This window comes from Mirounga angustirostris, unplaced genomic scaffold (assembly GCF_029215605.1).
Source record: "Mirounga angustirostris isolate CCGP_5_RB_7025 unplaced genomic scaffold, mMirAng1.0.hap1 SCAF_6, whole genome shotgun sequence".
NCBI classification, from domain to species: Eukaryota; Metazoa; Chordata; class Mammalia; order Carnivora; family Phocidae; genus Mirounga; species Mirounga angustirostris.
In genome coordinates, this window is record NW_026991714.1 from 114,619,651 (window position 1) to 114,641,232 (window position 21,582).

The 21,582-nt window shown below is 57.1% G+C and overlaps 1 protein-coding gene across 10 annotated transcripts in view; it reads right to left on the minus strand.

The window, feature by feature from the left end:
- ARHGAP22 (Rho GTPase activating protein 22) overlaps nt 1-21,582 on the minus strand; it is a 169,452-nt gene that overhangs the window by 7,434 nt on the left and 140,436 nt on the right. For 8 of the 10 annotated variants that reach the window (XM_064594928.1, XM_054508267.2, XM_054508266.2 and 5 more), the window contains 3 exons: nt 4,195-4,402; nt 1,275-1,407; nt 320-393 (listed from right to left, as the gene is read on the minus strand). In XM_064594928.1, the coding sequence (XP_064450998.1) occupies nt 320-393; nt 1,275-1,407; nt 4,195-4,402 (415 nt within the window). Of the gene's footprint in view, nt 1-319; nt 394-1,274; nt 1,408-4,194; nt 19,789-21,582 lie in introns of those variants that run through there. The other 2 variants (XR_010412498.1, XM_064594932.1) reach the window with 2 other exon arrangements.

Genomic DNA, 21,582 nt, shown 5'->3' on the forward strand with positions numbered 1-21,582 from the left:
AGCTCCTGGGGCGAGGCCGGTGTGCTGGGGGGGGCAGACCCCTGGGGGAGGGGATGGCGGGAGGCACCCAGAGAAGGCTGAAGGGACACAGGGTGTGTCCCTTCTCTTCGGGAATGCTACCCTGGGGACTGTTTAACACTGCCTGCTCCCACAGGGACCATAAGCTCCATGAGCACAGGGGCTGTGTTCTGTTATGCCCCTCGCTGGCTCCATCAGCACATGGCGGGGAGATGGGGTGGGAGAATGACCGAGGCCCCCTATGTGAGGGGAGCAGAGCCAGAGCACAGGGAAGGGGAGCTCCCTGCCCCTAGTCACTTACTTGCAGATATATCTGAGCAGGTTGTAATTGGCCAGGGGAAGGCTGCTCACTTGTTTAGCCAACTCCAGAGTCCCCTTGGGATCGAAAGAGAAAAACAGCATTTCAAAGGCCAGCAATGAGACTCCAGGCTGGAGGGAGGGCTGGGAGTGGGGACAGGAATCCGAGTCTAGACCTCCAGCCAAGGCCCATGCAGCCAGGCCCCAGGTGTCCAGAAGGCGCCCCCACCTCCATCTCCCTCTGAGGAGCAGGGAGGCCAGCCGTGGGGAAGCAGATTTACTTTTGGGGAACTGATGTGAAGGGTATGCCTCTGCAGGGCGAAGGAGGAATGTCAAGGCCACGGCTCAGCACACTTAGGGAGGCACAAATATTTGCCAGGTAAAGACCCCTCGTCTCCCACAGGGCCAGAAGGTCGACAGATGGTCCTTCCGCAGCCAAAGCCAGCTAGGGCTGCAGGCAGGCACCTGCAGGAGAGGGCGAGGGTAGGCGTGGGAGCCCTCTGTCCTGGAAGCAGCCTCAAATTCTTTTGGGAGGAGGCAGGATATAAATAGATGAAAGGTCTGGTGGTTTCTGAACCCTGTGGCTGGCCTGGGTAGCCTGAGGTTGAGCTGGGTGGTACAGCAGGAGTCCCTACTGTGTTGGGGCCCACACCTGGGCCCCAGGCACTCAGAACCACAGCCGGAACTCAGCCTGCTTTAGGAGGTACCTGCCCCTCCCAGAGACCGAGGCCTGCACACAGACAGGGGACGCTCCGGGCACCCTCCCACACACAGCAGGGTGCTCCAACCAACCCCTCACCGACATACATAGAGCAGGATGCTCCAGGCCCTTCACACAGCAGGCTGTAGGCCAGGATCTGTGGGCCCCGGAAGTCACTAAATGTCTGTCTGTGCCCTGCTCCAGACACCCACCTCCCAGCAGGCCCACCTCCCAGGATGGGTCCCGAGGAGCCACTAACCTCCCCCTCGTCCTTGGTGAGCAGCTGGGCACAGCTGAGGAAGTCCTCGTACCTGGCGAAGGGGACCACGGGCTCGGGGAGCTCCCGCAGGTAGAGCTTCAACAGAGAGGCCACCGTGTGCACATCTGTTGTGCTGCGGGCAGGGGGACATGCATGAGGCCTGGGACACCAGGGAACCCCAGGAGTGGCCAGCACCTTGTGCCACTCCCCCAGGGGCAGCCTCCGCCCTCATGTCCACATGCGACATGACGTGAGCCTGAGCTTGCTCCCCCCACCCCCCGACTAGCCCACCAGTAGAAGGAGGGGCCATGTCAAAGGCACCTGCCATGCAGGCCTGCTGAGCTCCCGGGAAGAGCAGGCATCCCTGGGCACTGGCCACTAGGGGCCGGGCAGGTCAGAGGTCAGGCCCTATCCCTCAGCCTCTGGGTTCCTATTCACATTATAGACGCCTGGGCTTCTATGTTCATCATGCTATTTCCAGCGCCCCAGTGTCCTGTGTGTCCTCTTGGAGGCCTCAGTCTCCTGTGCCCCAGCTTGGAGCTGCCCAAGCTGGTTTGCCCCCAGTGGAGGGCAGCAACCCTGGGCCTACTGGCCTCTGGGTTCAGGTCCTGGACTGCGATCTTGGCACCTCCTCTAAGCTTGCTTTCCTGGATGGGCCTGGGCCCTAGGTATTTCATCTGCTTTTCTAGAGCCCTGGATTTAAACCCTGAGCCTGCATCTCTCCCGTGGCAGGCACTCAGGAAAGATGAGCCTGGGGCCAGGAGAATGTGGCTATGCCATTAAGGTGCCATGGCCCTGGCTCTCCATGGCTGGTCTCGCTGAGTTAAGCCCTAAGGTCCCTTCTGGCTCTGGCATTTGGGATTCTAGAGATCTGTATACCCATATATACTTCAGGCCCGCAGACCTAGGGCCCCTCCCTGCCTCAGGCCTGGTGGCTCTTAGTCTGGCCTGGCCACACGGCCCCTGTCGCTGCTCCCACTTACCTTCTCCAGCCAGGCATGCTGCTGCCCATGCCCTCCACTGCCTTCCCCCAGGCCCCCTCCCCACCTTTGCCAACACCGCCCACTTCCTGGGTGCTCACAGCCCCTGGGGGCACCCAGGCTTGAGCCCAGTGGCCCCTCCCCCGCTGGAGCCCTGTGGGTTCAGTGCTGGCCACTGCAGGAACTAGAGCCCCAGGAGGCTGAGTGGAGGGGCAGGAAGCAGGGAGGATCTGCAGGCTTGCCCCCAGGGAAGACGTGGACAGTGAAAGCACAGACGTGTGGCCAAGGCCCTACTGATATGTCTCCCCTTGGTGGGGGAGGTGAAAGCTTTTCTGTCCTGGGCAAGTGGACTCAGAGCAGCCCTTCCACCCTTCTGCTCTGCCAGCCTCGCTGGCTGGAGCCCCACCCTGGCTTCTCCTGCATACCCTCAGCTTTCAGTGCTTCTGGGCCCAGGAGGCCTGGCCCCTAGCCAGTCCCAGCAGCTCCAGTTCACAGCCCCCTGCCCCACAGGTCCCTGCAGTCAGTCATGTCCAGATCCTCTGCCCCACCCTGGTTTAGGGAGCCTGGCCCAGCACCCTGGCTGCCTCACCTTCTTTCCTCCCTGTCTAGAAACACACTTCCTCATCCTCTCCCCTCCTTCCCTACTCACTGCAGAGCCTCTCCCTTTGAACAGTGGCTTAAGGCTTTTTCTTGGTACTTCTTGCACCCCCCCTCACCACCCTCCCCTCCTACACACACCTACCCTGAACCCAGACACCCTACCCCTGCACCCAAGGAGAATGTTCTGTGGCCCACGGCTCTGTGGATGCCCACCAGCCTGTGAGCCCCTCTAGGGCAGGTGCCATCACCTGTCCCGCTCCCTCCCCCCAGGATCAGGCTCGCAGCATGTGGTGGAAGGGGACTGGGTACACAGACAGGGAGGGCAGCGCAGGGGTCTAAGTCAGCTTCCTCCCTTACTGTAGGTGTGACTTGGAAAGAGGTGGCTAACCCGAGAGCCTTAGTTTCTCCGCCTGCAAGATAACGCTTCCATTCCTCAGTATCTCTTCTTTCCTAAGGGCAGACCTCCCCTGGGAATGGGGTCAGTCCCAGGCTCCACATCTATCGACAGACTCTCCTAGCTGCAGTGATGGGTCTTGGCAGAAGCTGGAGGCACGGGGGTGCTCTGCCCCAAGAGAAGAGCTGGGAAGGCCAGGGCTGCCAGCAGGGACCCATGGGTTTGGGGGCAGAAGGGGGCCTTGACTATGAGGGCAGATCTGAGAAGGGCAGCTCCACGGAGGCCAAGGTTGGCTTGATGCAGGAAGAACTTCCTATGAAAACTGCTCTAGAATGGGTGGGGTGCCGTCAGGGAGAAGAGGCCCCAGTTCGCCCAATCTCCCGGGTCACAGCCCTCGGGCTCTTCAGGGAAGTGGACTCTACCCACACAGTGCAGCCCCGGACCCGGGAAGCCCCAGTGATGGGCTGGGATGGGCACTGGCTCCCCACCCCCGTTGTCTGAGAGAATGGGGGAGCTGCTGCCCCATCTTGCCACTGAAGGGGCCTGGGCGTGGGTCACCCCGAGGAAGCCGAGCCCAGAGGGGGGCCCTGCAGGAGGCCTGGAGTCCCAAATGGAACCAGCAGAGGCCCTTCTTTTCCCCTGCCTGGCTTGGGTTTACAGGCATCCACCGTGGAAAGAGCCCGCGTAGACATGAGTGCGCCTCGTCTGCGGCAGGCCCCAGCCCTGAGAGGTGGCCCAGGGCTGCTGCAGTGATCTTGTGCCTGGTGCTCTGCCCAGGGGGTAGTGGGGGGCACGAACTGAGCCCATGCACCACTGTGGGGAGCTGTGCCACCCACCACCCCGCTGCCAGGCTTCCTGGATGCCAGCCCACCTCTGGCCCCTGGAGCTTGTGTCCTGGGGAACGGACAGGTGATCCCACCTCTGCCGCTCTCCCCCAGGAGCTCACCTGTCAAACAGTGGCTTCTCCCCACAGTCGAAGGAATCCTGCAGGTCCCTCACCAGGTTGGCCTGGCCGGGCATGCGGAAGAGCCCCTCCTCGGTGAGCCCCCGCTCGCGGATGAAGTCCACACACTGCTCCACCAGCAGGGGGGCCAGGCGGGGGCCATACTTCCGCTCGTGGTGGACTGTGTCCTCCAGGCGCTGCCCAAAGATCCCTGAGCACGGAGAGGAGCTGGTCAGGCCCTCAGCGATCCAGCTCGGCAGTGGGAAAAGGGCGCTTGGGACAATGGGTGGCAGGGGGCACTGTCAGGGCCCAAAGGGCTCTTCCCTGAGGGAGCAAATCAGAATCTGGGAGGGCACACACCAGGCGGCTGGACCCTGGGCCACCTGGGACAGGGAGCAGGAGGGCACAGCGGGCAGGGGGCCTGTCCTGTGCTACGGAATTTGTCTAAGCCCGAGGAACCTTTAAAGTTTATTTTTATTGGTTTATTTATGCAACACTAACCTCCAAACAGGAGTGGCTTACATTTAAAAACCCAGGACTATGTCCCCAAAAAGAGGCACTCTAGAATGTTCTTAGCGGCACTCTGCAATCCCTCCAAATGGGAAACCACCTAATAATGCCCATCGGCAGTAGAATGAGCGGGTATGTCCCGGTCTATTCATACTGTGCAGAACCAGATGGTGATAAAAACAGATGGCACGCAGCTCACACAACAAGACAGATGACACACTGATGTGAAAACATACTCATGGCACAGCACCACTGATCGTTAGGGAAACGCAAGTCAAGCCACAGTGAGGTACCACCTCGCACCGCATTAGAACGGCTACTATCAAAAAACCCCAGAAAACAGCAAGTGTTGGCGAGGATGTGGAGAGCCTGGAACCCTTGTGCGCTGTTGAAGGGAATGGAAATGGTGCAGTCACTACAGAAAACAGGAAGGTGCCTTCAAAAATGTAAAACAGAATTACCATATGACCCAGCAATTCCACATCCAGGTAAATAACCAACGGAACCAAAAGCAAAGACTTGAACAGACATTTGTACATCCATGTTCATAGTATATTATTCACAACATTTGAAAGGTAGGGAGCACCTGGCTGGCTCAGCTGGTAGAGCACGTGACTCTTGATGTCAGGGTTGTGAGTTCAAAGCCCCATGTTGGGCAGAGAGCTTGCTTGAAAAAAGGAAAACAAAACAAAAACCAAAGGTAGAAACAAACCAAGTGTCCATCAACAGATACATGGATAAACAAAATGTGGTACATACATATAATGGAATATTATTCAGCCTCAAAGTCAAAAGGAAACTGAGACACTCTACACCGTGCATAAATTGACATTGTGTCAATGAAATAACGCCAGCCACAAAAAGACAAATACTGTGTGATTTCACTTATGTGAAGTACTTAAAATAACAAATTCCTAAAGACAGGAAGGAGAATTGTGGTTGCCAGAGGCTGGAGGATGGGGGGATGGAGAGCTACCGTCTAATGAGAACAGAGTTTTAGTTTTACAAGATGGAGTTCTGGAGCTGGATGGTGTGGTGGCTGCATATTGCAAATATACTTAATGCCACTGAGTTGTACACTTAAAAATGGTAAAGATGGTAAATTTTATCTTAGTTCTATTTTACCAACAATTTTTAAGAGTTTTTAAAAAGGGGGCTCCTGTGTAGCACATTTGGTTAAGCGTCTGACTCCTCATTTCAGCTCGGGTCTTGATCTCGTGGAATCGAGCCCTGCATCAGGCTCTGCGCTCTGCGGGGAGTCTGCTTCAGATTCTCTCTCCCTCTCCTTCTGCCCCTCCTGCTCGTGCCTTCTTCTCTCAAATAATAAATAAATCTTTTTTAAAAAGTTAAAAAAAAAACCGTGAGCAGAAGCCAGACCTAGAGTACACACTGCATGACTCCATCTGTGTAACGTGCAAAGCCAGAGCAGGGCATGGTTACCCTGGTGGGTCAGTGACTGGAAGGGGTCCCAGGGGCTTCTGGGGTGCTGGTAGTGCTCTGATTCTGGACCTGGGCACTGCTTACCCAGCTATATTCACTTTGAGAAAAATCATTAAACTGTGCACTTGTGAATTATACACTTTCCTGTATGCTACATTTCAATAATGTTCACAAAACAAACAAACAAACAAACAAAAAACCGAAAAACAAACCAAAAAAACAGGAAGCAAGAGATCCAAAGCATAGGACAAGAAAGCAAATGAGGGGTGGAGGGAGAGAGGAAGAAGTAGAGGAACTCGAGACTGAGAAGACCTATGACAACTAAATACACAACCAGCTGAGAGGGTCCTGGCAGCCTGGGCAAAGAGCAGAAGCAGCTGAGGTCCATAAAGCACTCTCGTGCACGCTCGCTCGCTCGCTCTCTCTCTCTCTCACACACACACACACAAACACAAGGAGAAACACACTTCTCCCCGCCCTAAGCTCTACAAGGACTTTCAAATGCCCAGCGTCTTCCACATGCGTGCGGGATGCAGAGCCTTCCCCGCAGGGGGGCTTTTGGGGTGTGCCAGAGGCACGATGCCAGAGCTCCACTGTGCGCAGGCTCGTGGCTACCGAGGCCGGGTGGTGAGCGAGCCAGGGCAGAGTGCGAGCTCTCCCTTGCCACCGAGCAGGGGCAGGACTCCGGGCACCTACTCGGCTCCCCGCACGGTGGCGAGTTTGACGTAAGCTACAGCAGCCCCTGACGCGGTGCCTGGCATAGAGCAGGACTCAGTGCAAGCTCCTTCGGCCCCTGCCTGACCCCAGGACAAAGCACACAGAATCTGGGGGGGGGGGGGGCATGGAGGGGGGGAGTGAGACTTCTCCCTTCTAGAAAACATGCCCATGTGGAGGGCATCCAGGGATGCCATCAACGCGCTAGGAAGCAGCGCGCGCATGCGCGCAAGTGGACGCGTGTGTGCACGTCCGAGCACGTGCGCCTGAGGGCGGCGCCGACGCAGCCAACAGGGCGCGCTCACGGTGCGGGCTCCTGCTCTAGGCGCTGCGCGGACACCGGGGCACGATTCTCATGCCGCTCCATAACTGAGGGACTACTTCCGCCAGCATCACTATCAGCTCCGTCCCCTTTTTTCAGACGGACAAACGGAGACGCGTGCCCAAATTCACTCAGCATGTGGCGGGGTTCAAACCCACGCAGGCTGGCTCCGGGCCTAGAGAATGTTCTAGGCCACACTGCTGCTCCCCACCCACGCTGGTGCTGGATACCCAGCTGCTAGCCACCCACCAGTCCCGCTTCCCGTTTCCCCGGTCTGCTCGTGAAGACAGTGGGCAGAGGTGAAGCGGAGACCACAACGGGACACGAAAGGAAAAGCTGTCTGCCTCCCGGGACTCGGGGGAGAGCCCAGGGCCCCTGCCCACAGGGGTGGGGCCTGGCGGGCCAGTCAAGAGCCTCGAGAGCAGGGGCTGAGGCTGCCGTGAGACTGGCTCCGTGGCTGCCTGGGGCAGCCCTGAGAAGCCCGTCGGAGGCGCCCCCAGGGCCCGCCGCTAACAGCGTCCGGGCCTCTCTGCCGGTCCCGGGGCCACAGAGCCACTGTCCCCACTCACCTCACTCAGGGCACGATGGCCCATGCTCAACAGTGGGCCACGTGGGGCCAAATGCTCCTGTTCAGCTAGGGTGATGTGTGAACCATTTTAATATTAGTTATTTAAAATCAGGAGATTTCATATAAAAATCTGGATTTCCAGCTTCTCTTGAAAAAAATCCACAGATCTGCAAGTACTAGGCCAGAATTCCCAAATGGCAACATTGGCCGAGTCCAGCGGCCCCTGTGCCCGTGATAACCCATCACCTGCCACCTCTCCCCAGTCCTCACCGCGCCCTATTGCCTCACACCCAGCCCGAACTTCACTCATGTGGCTCGGACAGGAATTCACCCCTCTTGCTTTGACCTCCATGGCCCAGACGTTCCCCAAGGGTACTGCGGTCAGGATGAAGGAGGAGAGCGGTCCTGATTCACAGGAGGCAGAAATGGGGAACCATGCCTGTCATGACCTGAGGCATTTGCTAGGACCTCAAACGAGCGGGCAGAGGACATACAGGGGGAACTGCCCATGAGCAGAGGGTCCCCAAAAGGGGGGAGCTAGCCTGGCATTGCACCCTCAGTGCCTGCCTCTTGCCTCCCTCCCCACTCACGCACACGTCCCTTTCTTGTCAGCTCTACCCACTACTCGCCCTAAATGCGTCTGTTTTCCTGCTGCCCGGCCCGTGCACCGGCTTCTGCCTGGAGGTCTCCTTCCTCTTCAGTCTGCGCAAATCTCCTATTAGCCCTCGGGAACAGCTCGGATGTCCCCTCCTACGTGAGCTGTGAGTGCGTGAACACTCACCTCTGCCCGCATCCTCACTGGGAGCCCCCCCCTGCCCCCCCCCCCCGCATTCCCGAGCTAGTGCTGGCCTGGGAGCACCTGGGAGCACCGAGTGAAGCATGACCCATCCAGAGTTCCTGCACTCAGCTCCCCACGCTGGGCTCACAGGTGACTGAAGGCCACAGTCAGGGAAGAGAGACACCGAGGAGAAGAATTCTGAAACTCCCTCCAGAGATCCACCAAGATGGGGTAATCCCATCCAGCCTCCTCTAGGCTCTAGCCCTTCCTGCTCTCCCATCTCCTGTCCCCGGGACATCCGCCATCCTTCTGTCTGTCCATCCGCCCACCCACCCTTCTACCCCCCTCACACTTGCGCCTCACCCTGCTCTAGGGAGTGGATGGCCTCGGTCCACTCCCACTCCCGAGGGCTGGAGACACCAAATCCTACCGGGGCCTACTCGGCTGAACGCCCCTCGCTGCCTCCCCTCCCCCCCAGGAGGAAATGCACCGTGGCAGGCAGGCCAGGCCCCGCCCCACCTTCCTCTGGGGTACAGACCTGGGCCAGAGAGAGGGCAGCCGCTTCAGGGCGGGCCCCCAGCTCTGACAGTCCCCTCCCAACCTCAGCACAGCCAAGGCCACCCCCGGGAGCCCTTCCTCACCGCTCACCCCGCCCTCCTACACAGGGCTGGGAGCCAGGAAAGGAAGTCCACAGGGCCTGGAGCGCTTCCAAATCGGGGCGATCGGGGGGGGGGGGGGGGGGGGGGGGGGGGGAGGTGCCATGGACACTGGGGTGTAAGGATGAGGAGATAGGCAGGCAGGCGGGAGTGGGGCGTGGGGGCAGAGGCCCCAGGGCAGAGCTGGGTGGGGGTCTGACGGGGGCCACGGGGGTCGGAGGCGGGGCCGGAGGGAGCAGAGCTGAAGAGGACCAGCCGCCGTGGTGAGCCCTGACCTCCTGTGTTGCCCAGGGGCTTTGGGATATGACGACACTGTCCCAGAGGCCCTCCAAGTGCTGAGCCCGGTGACTGGGCTGGGCTGGGGCGGGGGCGGGGTGGCAGGTGTGGAGACACAGGCAGGTGACAATCACGACTGAAGGCCATGAAGACAAAGATTCTGAGCCTACATGTGCACTGGTCTGGGTGTACATCCCAGCTGAGCTACTGAGGAGAGGAGGGGCCTCCTTTCCTGGGCCTCAGTTTCTCCATCTATAAAACGGGATGATCGCACGGTCTCTAAGAGGCTGCCCTGAGGCCCTGCCCGAGGCACCACCAGGCCTGGCACGGAGCCCATATTCCCAGCAAGGCTGTGGGGAGCCTTGCAGGAGACTGTGGAGGCTTCAGGTGCTAGCTGCCCCCTCCCCTCCCTCTGGGGAGAGAGGTTTTGTGGAGCACCGCGGGAAAGCTCACCCCAACTCAGCCTCCTCGGGCCTCCTTCCTAGCTGTCCTCCTCCCGGGGGCCACCTGCACTCGGGCTACAGGGCTGGGCCACCTTCTGCCGGGGCCTTGCCCACCCCTCCCCAGGCCAGGGTCTCTCTGGCAGAGCCGGGTGGGGCCGGGAGCAGCCGCCTGAACTTCCTCAGCCCTCCTGGCACATCTCGGAGGGGGAACCTTGCCAAGAACCAGTTCCAGTAGGTTCGTCAGATCCCTGGAAACCCAGCCAGTGTGCGGGTTCCTCGAGGTCCCAGCCCACGCTCTTCACAAAGTACCGGCTCTGCCACCAGAGAGGAAACTGGCAGAGGCTGCCTTCCCTCTGGATGAACCTGCTGCTGGGCTCGGGCCTGCGCCGGGCCTCCCCCCTGCCTGCTCTCCCCTGCAAAGCCCCGCTCTCGCTCCCCTTGCCCCAGAAGCCCAGGCAGGAGCAGGAAGTCACAGGCCACTGGCAGGGCAGTCGGCTGGCTCACGCCCCTGTCCCAGATGACCTTGGGCACAGTCCTCAGTCTCTCGGCCACTTTATGGGGCTGTGAGCAGCCATGGCAGAGCTCACCACGACAGGCACGCTGAAGCAGGTATGCGACACACGTGGCCTTCTCCTGACCCAGGAGCTCCGGCCCAGGGCCAGGGCCAGAGCTCTGTGGGCTCCGAAGGCCCCAGGAGAAAGGAGAAGCTGGTGTTCCCTCTTGGAGCGGACTCCTGAGCAGAGACCTCAGGCCTGTCTGGCTCTCCTGGGGCTCTGTCTAGTTGGGGGGCAGCGGGATGGGGGAGGGGACCAGGCCACATCAGGGAAAAGACACAAGGAGGAAGAACATTATTAAATTCTCTCCGGAGCTGCAGACTTTGGGAAGTCCCTTCTTGCTCTCAGCTCTGCTGCCAAGGTTGTCAACCCAGCCTTCCAGCACGGTGTGTGTCCATGCGCCTGGCCCTGCTCTAGGTGCAGCTCAGAGCGGCCCCGGGGGGGTGGGGGGGGGGAGGGGGGCGCTGAAACCGGGCCTCACCAACCAACAGGCTGACATCAGCCAGGAGAGAGAAATACAGCGAGAGGCGAACATCACCTCGGCGCCGGTGTCCTGCCCAGGGCGAGCCAGCCCCAGGGCAGGGGATCCCTCTCCCCCGGGGGGTAGGCAGCCCCACGCCCCGGCACAGTGGCCTTCCTGAGGCCCGGGGCGGGGGCGGCAAACGTGGACCGAGCACTGGGCTTGGAGTCGGGAGCCCGAGGCTCCCACCCCGCTCGGTCCCCTCAGTAGTGGCGGGGATGACCCTGGACGGGTCCCCGCTCTGCTCCGGGCCGCCACCCCGCGGCACAACAGAGGAGAGGCGTGCGGCCTCCGCCCCTCGCCGCGAACACGCGCGCGCCCCGCTCCCCGGGCCCGGCGACCCACCGGCCGCGCGCCGGGCACCCCGACCCCGCGAGACACATGCGCCGCACCCCCGTCGCCCGCGGCTGGGGTTCGGGACGCCGCTTCCCCGCACCCCGTCCCGCGCTACCTGGGGCGGCGGGCGCGCAGCAGGCGGGCAGGCGGCAGGGCGGCGGCGGGCAGGCGCAGCAGCGGGAGAAGGCCCGCGCGGCCGGCATCAGGCCCATGGCGCGCCCGGTGCGGCGGCGCAGGAATGCCCGGCACGCGCGCAGGTAGCGTCTTGCCCGCCGCCCGCCCGCCCGCCCGCCCCGGGCCCGGACCCTGGAGGGAGGGCCGGCCCTCGCGAGTTCCTGAGATGCCACGCCTGAAGTTGGCCCGCGGGAAGAGCTCCCGGTTCAGACGTCTCACCCCCTTCTCCCGAATGCTCAATGAGACTAGGCTCCGGAGGCTCGAATGCCAGCAGCAGCTCCCGACGGGGGTCCCGTCCTCCGGGGGGTGCAGAGGACTCGCTCGAGCAGCTCCCGTTCCCCCGCAGGCTGGGAAGCAGGTGTTCCCGGTGGGGCAGCGGAGGCCTAGGAAGGTCAGGTAATTCGGCTGGGTCACCCAGCGCGGGGAGTGCCGAGCTCGTATCTAAAGCTGGGCTCCTGCCTGCAGAGCTGGTGCTTGGGACTTAGTCAGGTGTCTGGTGCAGCCCTGAGAGCTAAGTATTAATGTCCCCATTTTACAGACGTGGCTGGTAAAGCCTAGAGCGGTTATGGAATTTTCCTAAGGTCATACAGCTAGTAAATGGACAGACCGTCCATCAAAACCTAAATTACCTTTCTGCAGAGATGCGTTCTTCGCCGGGGCAGGATGCTGTCCCAGTGAAGTGAGCCCACAATCCCCTACTTCCAAAGTCTGAAGAGTGGGATGGATAGCCAGCCTCAGGGATATACCAGGAGCGCGGGTGGAAAGCAAAGCAAAGCTGGGGGCTCTGCAACACCAGGCAGGAGGAACAGAGGTCCACAGGGGTCTGTGGGCAGAATTCTCTAAGGGAGGGGCTTGGGGGAGCCCTGTGGCTGGAAGCTGAGTGGGCAGCGCAGGGCCCCTCTTCTTGCTCTACTAAGCAGGGCTGGGGCTAGGATGAGGCAATATGAGGCACTCCCCACAGGTGCAGAATTTAAGGAGGTGTCAAAAACTTCAATAAGATAAATATTTTAGGGGCGCCTGGGTGGCTCAGTCGGTTAAGCGGCTGCCTTCGGCTCAGGTCATGATCCCTGGGTCCTGGGATGGAGCCCCGCATAGGGCTCCCTGCTCAGTGGGAAGTCTACTTCTCCCTCTCTCTCTGCCTGCCTCTCTGCCTACTTGTGCTTTCTCTCTCTGTGTCAAATAAATAAATAAAATCTTTAAAAAAAAGATAAATATTTTATTGCAATATTTTTAAAAATACAAATTAAATGCAAAAAAAAATCCATGATGAACGAGTTATCAAAATTTTAAGTAATGACAGGCTCCAACCCTACTCTTGCAGAGACTTCGTGAGCGCCTCACCCTAACCCCACGGATCCCGTCTTTATTTAAAATTTCGATGTTTATCATGGGTGTTGTAGGCTAAATAATGACCCCCCTAAAATGTCCAAATCCTAATCCCTGGGACCTGTGACTGTGTTATCTTACCTAATAGAAGGGACTTGGTAGACATGACTAAATTAAGGATGGAGAGATTATACTGGATCATCCAGGTCAGCTTCCTAAGAGGGAAGCAGAGGAAGTCTGACTATAGAAGAGGTAGTGATGTAAAAAGGGAAGCAGAGACCACAGTGATGGGGCCACAGCCAAGGAAGGAGGGCAGCGTCTAGAAGGTGCAGAGGCAAGGGACAGGGTCTCCCAAGAGCCCCCGGAAGGAACAGGCCATGCCAACACCTTGATTTTAGCTCTGTAAGACTCAGTTCTGACTTCTGACCTCCAGAACTGTGAGAAGATAAATTTGTGCTGTTTTGAGCTAGTTTGTGGCAATTTGTTGAGCAGCAAGAAGAAACTAACGTCATGGACTTTTTACATTAATTTTCATTAAAAAAATATTACAATGAAACGTTCATCTTGATTACTGAGTGTTTTGGTGCCCCCCCAAATTCTGTGCTCCGTGTGGTGCTGCCTTCCCAGAGTTCACCAGCACGAGGGAGGAAGGGCATTTCGTGATGCCGGTGAGGGCCGCGAGCCAAGGAATGCCCCGCCCTGCCCTAAACCTGCCAGAGAAGCCTGGAGCTCCCACGGCCCCGGGACCCTCTGGGTCTGAGCAGCACTGTCCCCCTTAATGAGAAGGGCCCAAGGGCTCAGTTAAAGGCACCTGCTCTGGGAGTAGGTGGACCCTCCCAGTGGACATGTGGGCTCTGGTGCCGACTTGCTTTCTCCTCCTGAGCTTCAGTTCTCCCACCTGTGTGGGAGGTACTTATTTGGGAGGGCAGACCCTCAGCTTCTCAGCCCTGCCCCAAGAGGACAGTTTTATGGACATTTCTGAACACCCACCCTTACCAGGCCCCACAACTAAAAATGACCTCCCCTCCATGTGGGATGGGTGTCATCCTGGCCAGGGCATAATCTAGAGCTCATTATGGCAGTGCCCATTAGAGTCCAGAGCCTCCTAAATGGAGAGCACCTGCCGACTTCCGTCCATCTGGGGAATTGGGGTGGGGGGGTGGTAGAGAGGATTCTGGCAGGTCTAACACGATGACCACATGGGCTGTGCTAGGGCAGTGCCTGCTGGTCTGTGAATGGGATAGTTACCGTGCAACTAGTCATAGAGCGCTGGCCCCCAGACTCCTGCATCCAGCTGCCCATGCAGCCCCTGTCCCGGTCTAATGACAAATAGACCCCTCAAACTCAAACATGTCCAGAATGGAACTGCGGTCTTGCTGTGACCTCCCAAACCTGTTCTATGCTGAGTCTTCCCCTCTTGGCTAATGACAGCTCTGTCCCCAAGGCCTCTCAGTAGGACCTCTCGGAGTCCACCTGCCGGCCCCCGCTCTCTCACACCCATCCAGGGCTCGTCGGTCCTATTTCAAAACAGACTCAGAACATGGTTACTTTCACCGCCACCCACCGAAGCAAAAGCACCCTTGACTCTTGCCCAGAGAAGCCCGAATATCTGTGTCTTGGCTTCGCCTCATCATTGTCCCTGGCGTGGGGGCGCAGGGGTCAGCAGTCAGAATGGCCCTTTTCAGCTGTAGATCAGATGCCGTCATTCCTCAGCCCAAAGCCCTCCAACGTCCCCTCCCCCTTTCACTTGGGAGTAGGAGGCCTGGGCGGCAGGCTCCTTCCCATCTGCCCTGTCCCTCGCCCCTCAGGCCCACCTGCCTCTGTGCTCGTTCAAGATCATATCGGACGTGCTCTGCTGTGGCCCAGGCTGTCGCCTCGGTCTGGTGCGCCTTCGCCGGACCTCCCTGCTCGCTTTCTCACCTCCCAACACTGTTTGAATGTCCTGCCCTCCCCACTGTATTTAAAACTGCTTGTTTGTACTCACCACCTTCTAAAACACAGGTTCACCAGCAGCACTAGCAGTGCCTGCGACCTTGTTCAAAATACAAATTCTAGGGCACCAAGTGAGCTGGAAGCCTGCGGGCGGGGCCAGCAGTCTACTTTCATAGGCCTTCCTCTGGGCGACGCTGATGCTAGCCAACACTTGGGAACCACTGCTCTGTGCCTTGTGATTTAACTTTCCTGGTTAGTGGCCATCTGGGGAGTGGGAAAGAAGCTCCCTCTGATCTCTTTTTTGCCCTGGCACATTCCCTGCCTGCAGAGGGCAGGTGTGCTGTGTTTGCTGAATGAGTCAGGGCTACCTAGTATTGAGGGCACCTGGGTGGCTCAGTCCGTTAAGCGTCTGCCTTCAGCTCAGGTCATGATCCCAGGGTCCTGGTATCAAGCTCCGCATCGGGCTCCCTGCTCAGCGGGGAGCCTGCTTCTCCCTCTGCCTGCCGCTCCCCCTGCTTGTGCTCTCTCTCTCTCTGTGAAATAAATAAATAAAATCTTTTTTAAAAATCCACTGTTATTTAAAAAAAAAAAAAAAGAGTGCTGAGCACTTGGCATTGATCTTCTCTCTTAATTCCATGACAATCCTGCAAAGAAGACACTCTTATTCCTGTTTTGCAGAAAAAGACAGAGAGGGTAACTGGCATACCCAGGGTCACACAGCAAGCCAAGGACAGAGCCAGATCACATGAGAACACAGCCCAGTGCTGAAATCTGTGCTCACTCTGCCTCCTCTCACTCATCAGTGCAACTGGTGTTGCCAAGCACCTTCCTGTGAACATCAGACCCTCCCCTGAGGGCTTGCAGTCCTCTCCAGATACCCATGCAAGCACCCATCAATGCCAGGGAGCCCTAGCTACTCTGTGGGCCCCTCCCCTCCCCTCTCACAGTGAGCTGGCTAGGAAGTGCTGCCCCTGTTCCCAGAGCTGGGCACAGAAGTCCAGAGACCCACAGGAGAGCGTTATCCTCTACACAAGATCAAGTCTTCTGATCCATGAACATGGGATGTCTTTCCATTTATTTAGATCTGTTTCGGTTTCTTTCAAAAATGTTTTGTCACTTTCAGAGTAGTAAGTTTTATACTTCTTTTGTTACATTAATTCCTTAGTATTCTCTTCTTTTTTTTAAAGATTTTTATTTATTTATTTATTTGAGAGCAAGAGAGAGAGAGAGCACAAGCAGGGTGAAGGGCGGAGGCAGAGGCAGACTCCCTGCTGAGCAGGGAGCCTGATATGGGACTTGATCCCAGGACTCGGGGATCATGACCTGAGCCAAAGGCAGACATTTAACCGATTGAGCCACCCAGGTGCCCACTCAGTATACTTTTCTTTGGGATGCTATTGTAAATGAAGTTGTCTTTTAATTTCATTTTCAGTTTGCTCATTGCTCCTGAAAGAGAAATACAATTGATTTGTGTGTATTGACCTTATATCTTGCAGTCTTGCTGAATTTTTTATGACTTTTAATTGTTTTCTAGTGGATTTCTTAAGATTTTCTGTACATGAGATCATGTTATCTGCAAATAAGAGATACATTTACTTCTTTCTTCCTTTCTAATCTGGACGTATTTTATGTCATTTTCTCGTCTAATTGCTTGACTAGAACCTCCAGTACAGTGCTGGATAGAAGTGAGAAAAGTGAGAATCCATGTCTTCTTCCTGATCTCAGAGCAGAAGGATCCAGTCTTCCTCCATAAGTATGATGTTGCCTGTGAGTTTTTCGTAGATACCCTTTATCAAGTTGAGGAAGTTCCTTTCTATCCCTATCCCTAGGCCCTTGTATGTTTTTATTATGAGAGGGTGCCAGACTTTATTAAATGCTTTTTCTGAGTCTATGAGATGATTATGTGGTTTTTGTCTTTTCTTCTATTGATGTATTACAATTGTTGATTTTCAGGTGTTAAGCCACCCTTGCATTCCTGGGACAAATCTCATTTGGTCATGGTATATGATCCTTTCATATATTGCTGGATTCAATTTGTAAGCATTTTGTTGAGGATTTTTGCATCTAGATGCACAATATCAGTGCTCTAGCCATTCTTCTCTCCCTCCGCTGTACCATCAATCTTTCACCTTGCTGTTTTATCTCCCAACTCAAACAACAACAACAAAACAACCCTCTCTTTACCTGACTTCCCCTCCAGCTACTGTCCCATTTCTCTTTCCCTTTACAGCAAACTTCTTGAAACAGTTGGTTATTCTCACACTCCAATTCCCTTCTTCTTATCCTTTCTCACGAACCCACTGTTCTCAGGCTTTATTGCCAGCACTCCGGCGGAACCACAGGTGCCCAAGGCAGCAGGGAACTGTGCTCAATGTCTGTTCTCTTCTTGTTGATCTGTCCACAGTGCATGTTGTCACTGCTCCTTCTTCCCGAGACATTCTCTTCATTTGGCTCTGGATCCCCAACTCACTCCTGGCTCCTCTCCCTTACTTCTGAGCCCCCTCTGCTGGCTCTTCCTCTGCCCCTGACTTCTCACCTGGGAGCAGCTCAGGGCTCAGCCCTGGTCCTTACATCTCATCACCAATACCACCCAGGACCAAGCTGCCACCATTTCTCACTGGCATTATTGAATAATGAGCTCCTACCCGATCGCCCTGCTTCTGTCCTTGCCTTCTTCGATCTCTTCTCAGCACGTGGCCAAAGGGATCCTGTCAGAACCCGAGTCAGGCTCTGCCATTCTTTGTTCAAAACCCACTCACGGCACCAAGGTACTCAGGAAAAGCCAGGGTCACCATGACGACAAGGCCCTACTGACTTACATACCCCCGCCTCTCTGACCTGTTTCCTGCTTGTGCCCTCTTCGCAGACTTTGCTCCAGGCACACCGGCTTCCTTGCTGTTCTTCCAACATGGACACTGCTGTCTTTGCCTCCGAAACTCTCTGCCCGGATACGTGTGTAATTCACCCTTTCATGTCCTTTACTCAAAGGTCCTGAAACTCCGACCCCCATCATTCTTGCTTGCTCTCCCCACCTTATCTTTCTCCACTGAGCTCATCGTCGTCTAACCTGCAATGGGCTTCCTTATCTCACTTGTTCCCTGGTTTCTCTTCTAGAATGTGCGCTTCATGAGGGAGGGCAGGGACCTTGTCTGTCCTGCTCACTGCTGTACCCCCAGCCCCTAGAACACATTCCCAAGTGAATGAATGACTGGCGCAATGAATGAATGCCCAGACAAGTGGTACCGCGGTCCAGGTCACCTCTGGGCAGGCCATCCGCGGTAACAGGCTCCACCGACCCCGCGCATCTGCCCCCCACTTTCTCTGTGGGGACAGCTGGGCTCTCCCCTGACTGCAGCAGGCACGCTACCCGCTCCCGGCTGTCAGAGGTGGCCCACTCTCTGCCAGAACAACCATGCCTGAAAGGGCTCGTGGGCTCCGTGATGAACAGTGAAAGAAGGACCGATCCTCTAAGCCTCCTTTCCAGGGGAACCCAGGCTAATAACCGCTTTGCCAGGAAAGCTGCTGAGGCTGACTGCACCCACCTGCGAGTGCCCACGGCTTGCCCAGACACGTCTGGCATCGCTAACCCCCGGGATTTCTGCGTTTCCTCTACGCTGTGGGTGGAAAGGAGATAAGCGCCTTTGATGATGGTTCCTGTTTTAATTCTTCCACGTTCTTCAGCACACAGCCTGAGAAATTTGATAAACGCTGGGGGGGCAGAGGGAGGGACGCATCTGGGTTCTACGTGGGACTCTGCGAAGGGTCCCAGTTGTGCACAAGCACAGAGGAGGCAGGGAGGGAGGGGGCGAGACAAAGACAGAGGGAGACATAGACGTGTGGCCGGAAGCCGGCTCCGCGCGTAGACGGGCTGTGCCAGAGCCCTGCGCAGTCCAAGTCAAAGCACAACGGCGTCTGGGGTCAGAGCACCCACCTTCGTTTCTCAACTTTGCTCCCTGACGGGCTGGGGAGTCTTGGGCAAATTACGTAGCCTCTTCGGCCTTTAGTTTCTCTTTATTTTTATTTTTTATATTTTATATATTGAAATACGTGTACATCCAGGAACGTACTTCAGGCGCACGTGTGCAGACTACACATTATTGCAAAGTGAACGTCTGTGCCACTAGGACCATGGCATTCATTTCTCTGCCTTTCTTTCTTTCTGCTGCCTCATTGTCTATCCCCAAATAATACAGTTTCCTGCTGCCCTATTTTTCGGCTTTATAGAAATGGAATCATACCTATAGCATGTTACTGGGCCTCCCGAGTCCCACTGTACGTGTTTAGGATTCAGGCGTGTTGCCAGGTGGGGCCATAGTTAATTCTTTCTCATTGCTGGTGGGTTTCTGCTGCGAGAACGAATCATCTGTAGTTACCCAGGGCGTTGTTCCTAAACACCGGGTTAGCGCCCGGCCGGCATGGGTAAGGCTGCTGGGAACACGTGACCCATACAAGTCACGTGCACTGTTTTTGTTTTTGCTTTTGAGAGAGCACGAGCGGGAAGAGGAGAAGAGGGAGAGAGAGAATCTCAGGCAGACTCCACACTAAGTGCAGAGCTGGATGTGGGGCTCGATCTCACAACCCTGAGATCGCGACCTGAGCCAAAATCAAGAGTCGGACCGTTAACCGACTGCACCCGCCAGGCGCCCCGTGCGCCCAGATTTCCACCCGGGACATGCGGAGCTGTGGAGCTACTGGGGCCTCGGTGTGCGTAGCATCGGCCGCCGCAGATCCTGCAGGTTTCCCCAGCGAGTCGCACAGGTGCCTGGAGCTCTCTGTCCGCGTCACCCCTTGGAACCACCCGCCTTTCTCGTTCAGGCTTTCTGGCGGGTGTCGTGCTTTCCCACGCACCTCCCTGAGCACCAGTGGGTGGAGCACCGCGGCCTGTGTTCACTGGTCACGAGGATTTCTGTTTGGGTGAAGTGCCTGTTCGAGTCTCCTGCCCGAGCTTCTACTGGCTTGTCTGTCTTCGCAGGAGTTCGCAAAGTTCACCCTGTGAGCTTGTCTGTTCATTTTCCTAATCTGCCTTTTAGTAACAGACGCTCTTCATCCTGTGGAGGACAATTTATCAGCCTTTTCCTATAAGATTAATGACTTTCGGAACTCCTGCAAAAACTCTCTCTCTACCCCAAGGTCACAATGATGTTCTTCTTCCCCCGGTGTTCAAAGGTGGACCTTTCATCATCAAAGTCCAGCTGCATGAGGGCCTGTCTCTGGGCTCTACTTCGTTCCATGGGTTCAATTTCAACCACCCTGCACCGAAGGAAGTCTGTGAAGGCTGCAGAAATCCCTGGGTGGGCCTGGGTCTGGGGTCAAAGTTGCTGCGATCATCAGGAGCAGGGAGGCCATGGCTAACAGGGTGAGGCCATTTATGCCACGTGGGAGAACACCGGACTTTGGAAATGCTATCAGCTCTCCTCCATGAGGATTCATGGCTCTCGGAAGGGCGGTCGGGCAGGCCGCAGCCGGCAATGACAAAGGAGAGAGAGATGGCGAGGTGAGGCGTGAGGAAGGGGCTCGGCCTCTAGGGCACCCGGGGTCTGGAGATGGGCTCTGGGCCCCCACAGGCGAGCTTCTGCCGCCGCCTGACCGTCCACCACTCAGACACTGTGCGGGGGAGAGGGGGCGTTCACGGCTCGCCCGGTCACAGGCCAGCAGCCCCTGGTCTCCACGCTCAGCAGGGAGTTGGTGAACCCGGCCCGGCCCGCGGGGCGACCCCTTCTACAAGCTCTTTCATGATGACTGCAGAGGGCCACCAACCTACAGAGACAGCAACTGCACAGCCGGGGGCCATCCTTCCTTTCTCTCGCACCCCACGTCCCTCAGCAAAGCCCAGCAGCTCCACCTTCAGAACACACCTGCGGCCGGGCTCGCTTCACTGTCTCCTCCACTCCCACGCCAGCCCCGGCCCCCATCGCCCGTGTCTGAGGGCTGTCTCAGCCTGCTGCGCCCACTCTTGTCTCTCGATGCTCCACCCCTCACGTGGTGGCCAGAGGGCCTTTTATAAATCTGAGCCAGGTCGTGTCTCTCTCCTGCTCAGAGCCCTCCTTGGTGCCCCATCAATTTAGAACAAAATCTGAGATCCCCACCATGTCCCCAAGGCCTCGGTGACCTCTCCTGCCTCACATCCTCCACTCTCCCGTCCTCACTCCCTGAGACCTGCTGGCCTTCCCAAGATTCCCTGTGTTCACATCACTCATTCCCACCTCAGGGCCTTTGCACTCGCTGATTCCTCTGCCTGAGTGCTCCTCACCCAGCATTCCCCTGGCTCTTTTGGCCACTTCATTGAGCTGGCTGGGCTACCGCATCTAACACAGCGTCCTCTACCATCCTGCTGAGCTTTACTTCATTCTGTTTCTCTCTACTCGACATCATGTGACATCTTTACTGCTTATTGTCTGTCTCCCGCTGGACGAAGGATGGGGGGAGGGAGGAGGAATCCTCTATTTTGTTTATTACTGAATTCCTAGTGCCTGGAATACAAGCGGTATTACAAGTACGTTTCAGGCACCCAATCAGTGCTCCTAGTCAAGGCGGAGGGAGTAAATGGAGGCCACTGCTGTGAGATGGGACCCGGGAGCAGACTGTGTGCGCAGCGAGGCACAGCAGGGGGGGGACACCGTGCCTGGTGCACACCACCTCGCGGACGTCCACTGTCCAGCAGGGCTCTGGATGCAGCGAGGCAGGCACGCGCCCGCCACAGCACTCTCACTGGAGGAGGGCATGTTTTGGAAAGTTGCCCCGATGTCCCCCGCTGCCCCCCCCACCCCGGCACACAGGAGGTGTGACTCTTGGGGACTGGCAGCACCCCAGGCCAGCACAGCCTGCCTCCTGTAGGCCGCTCG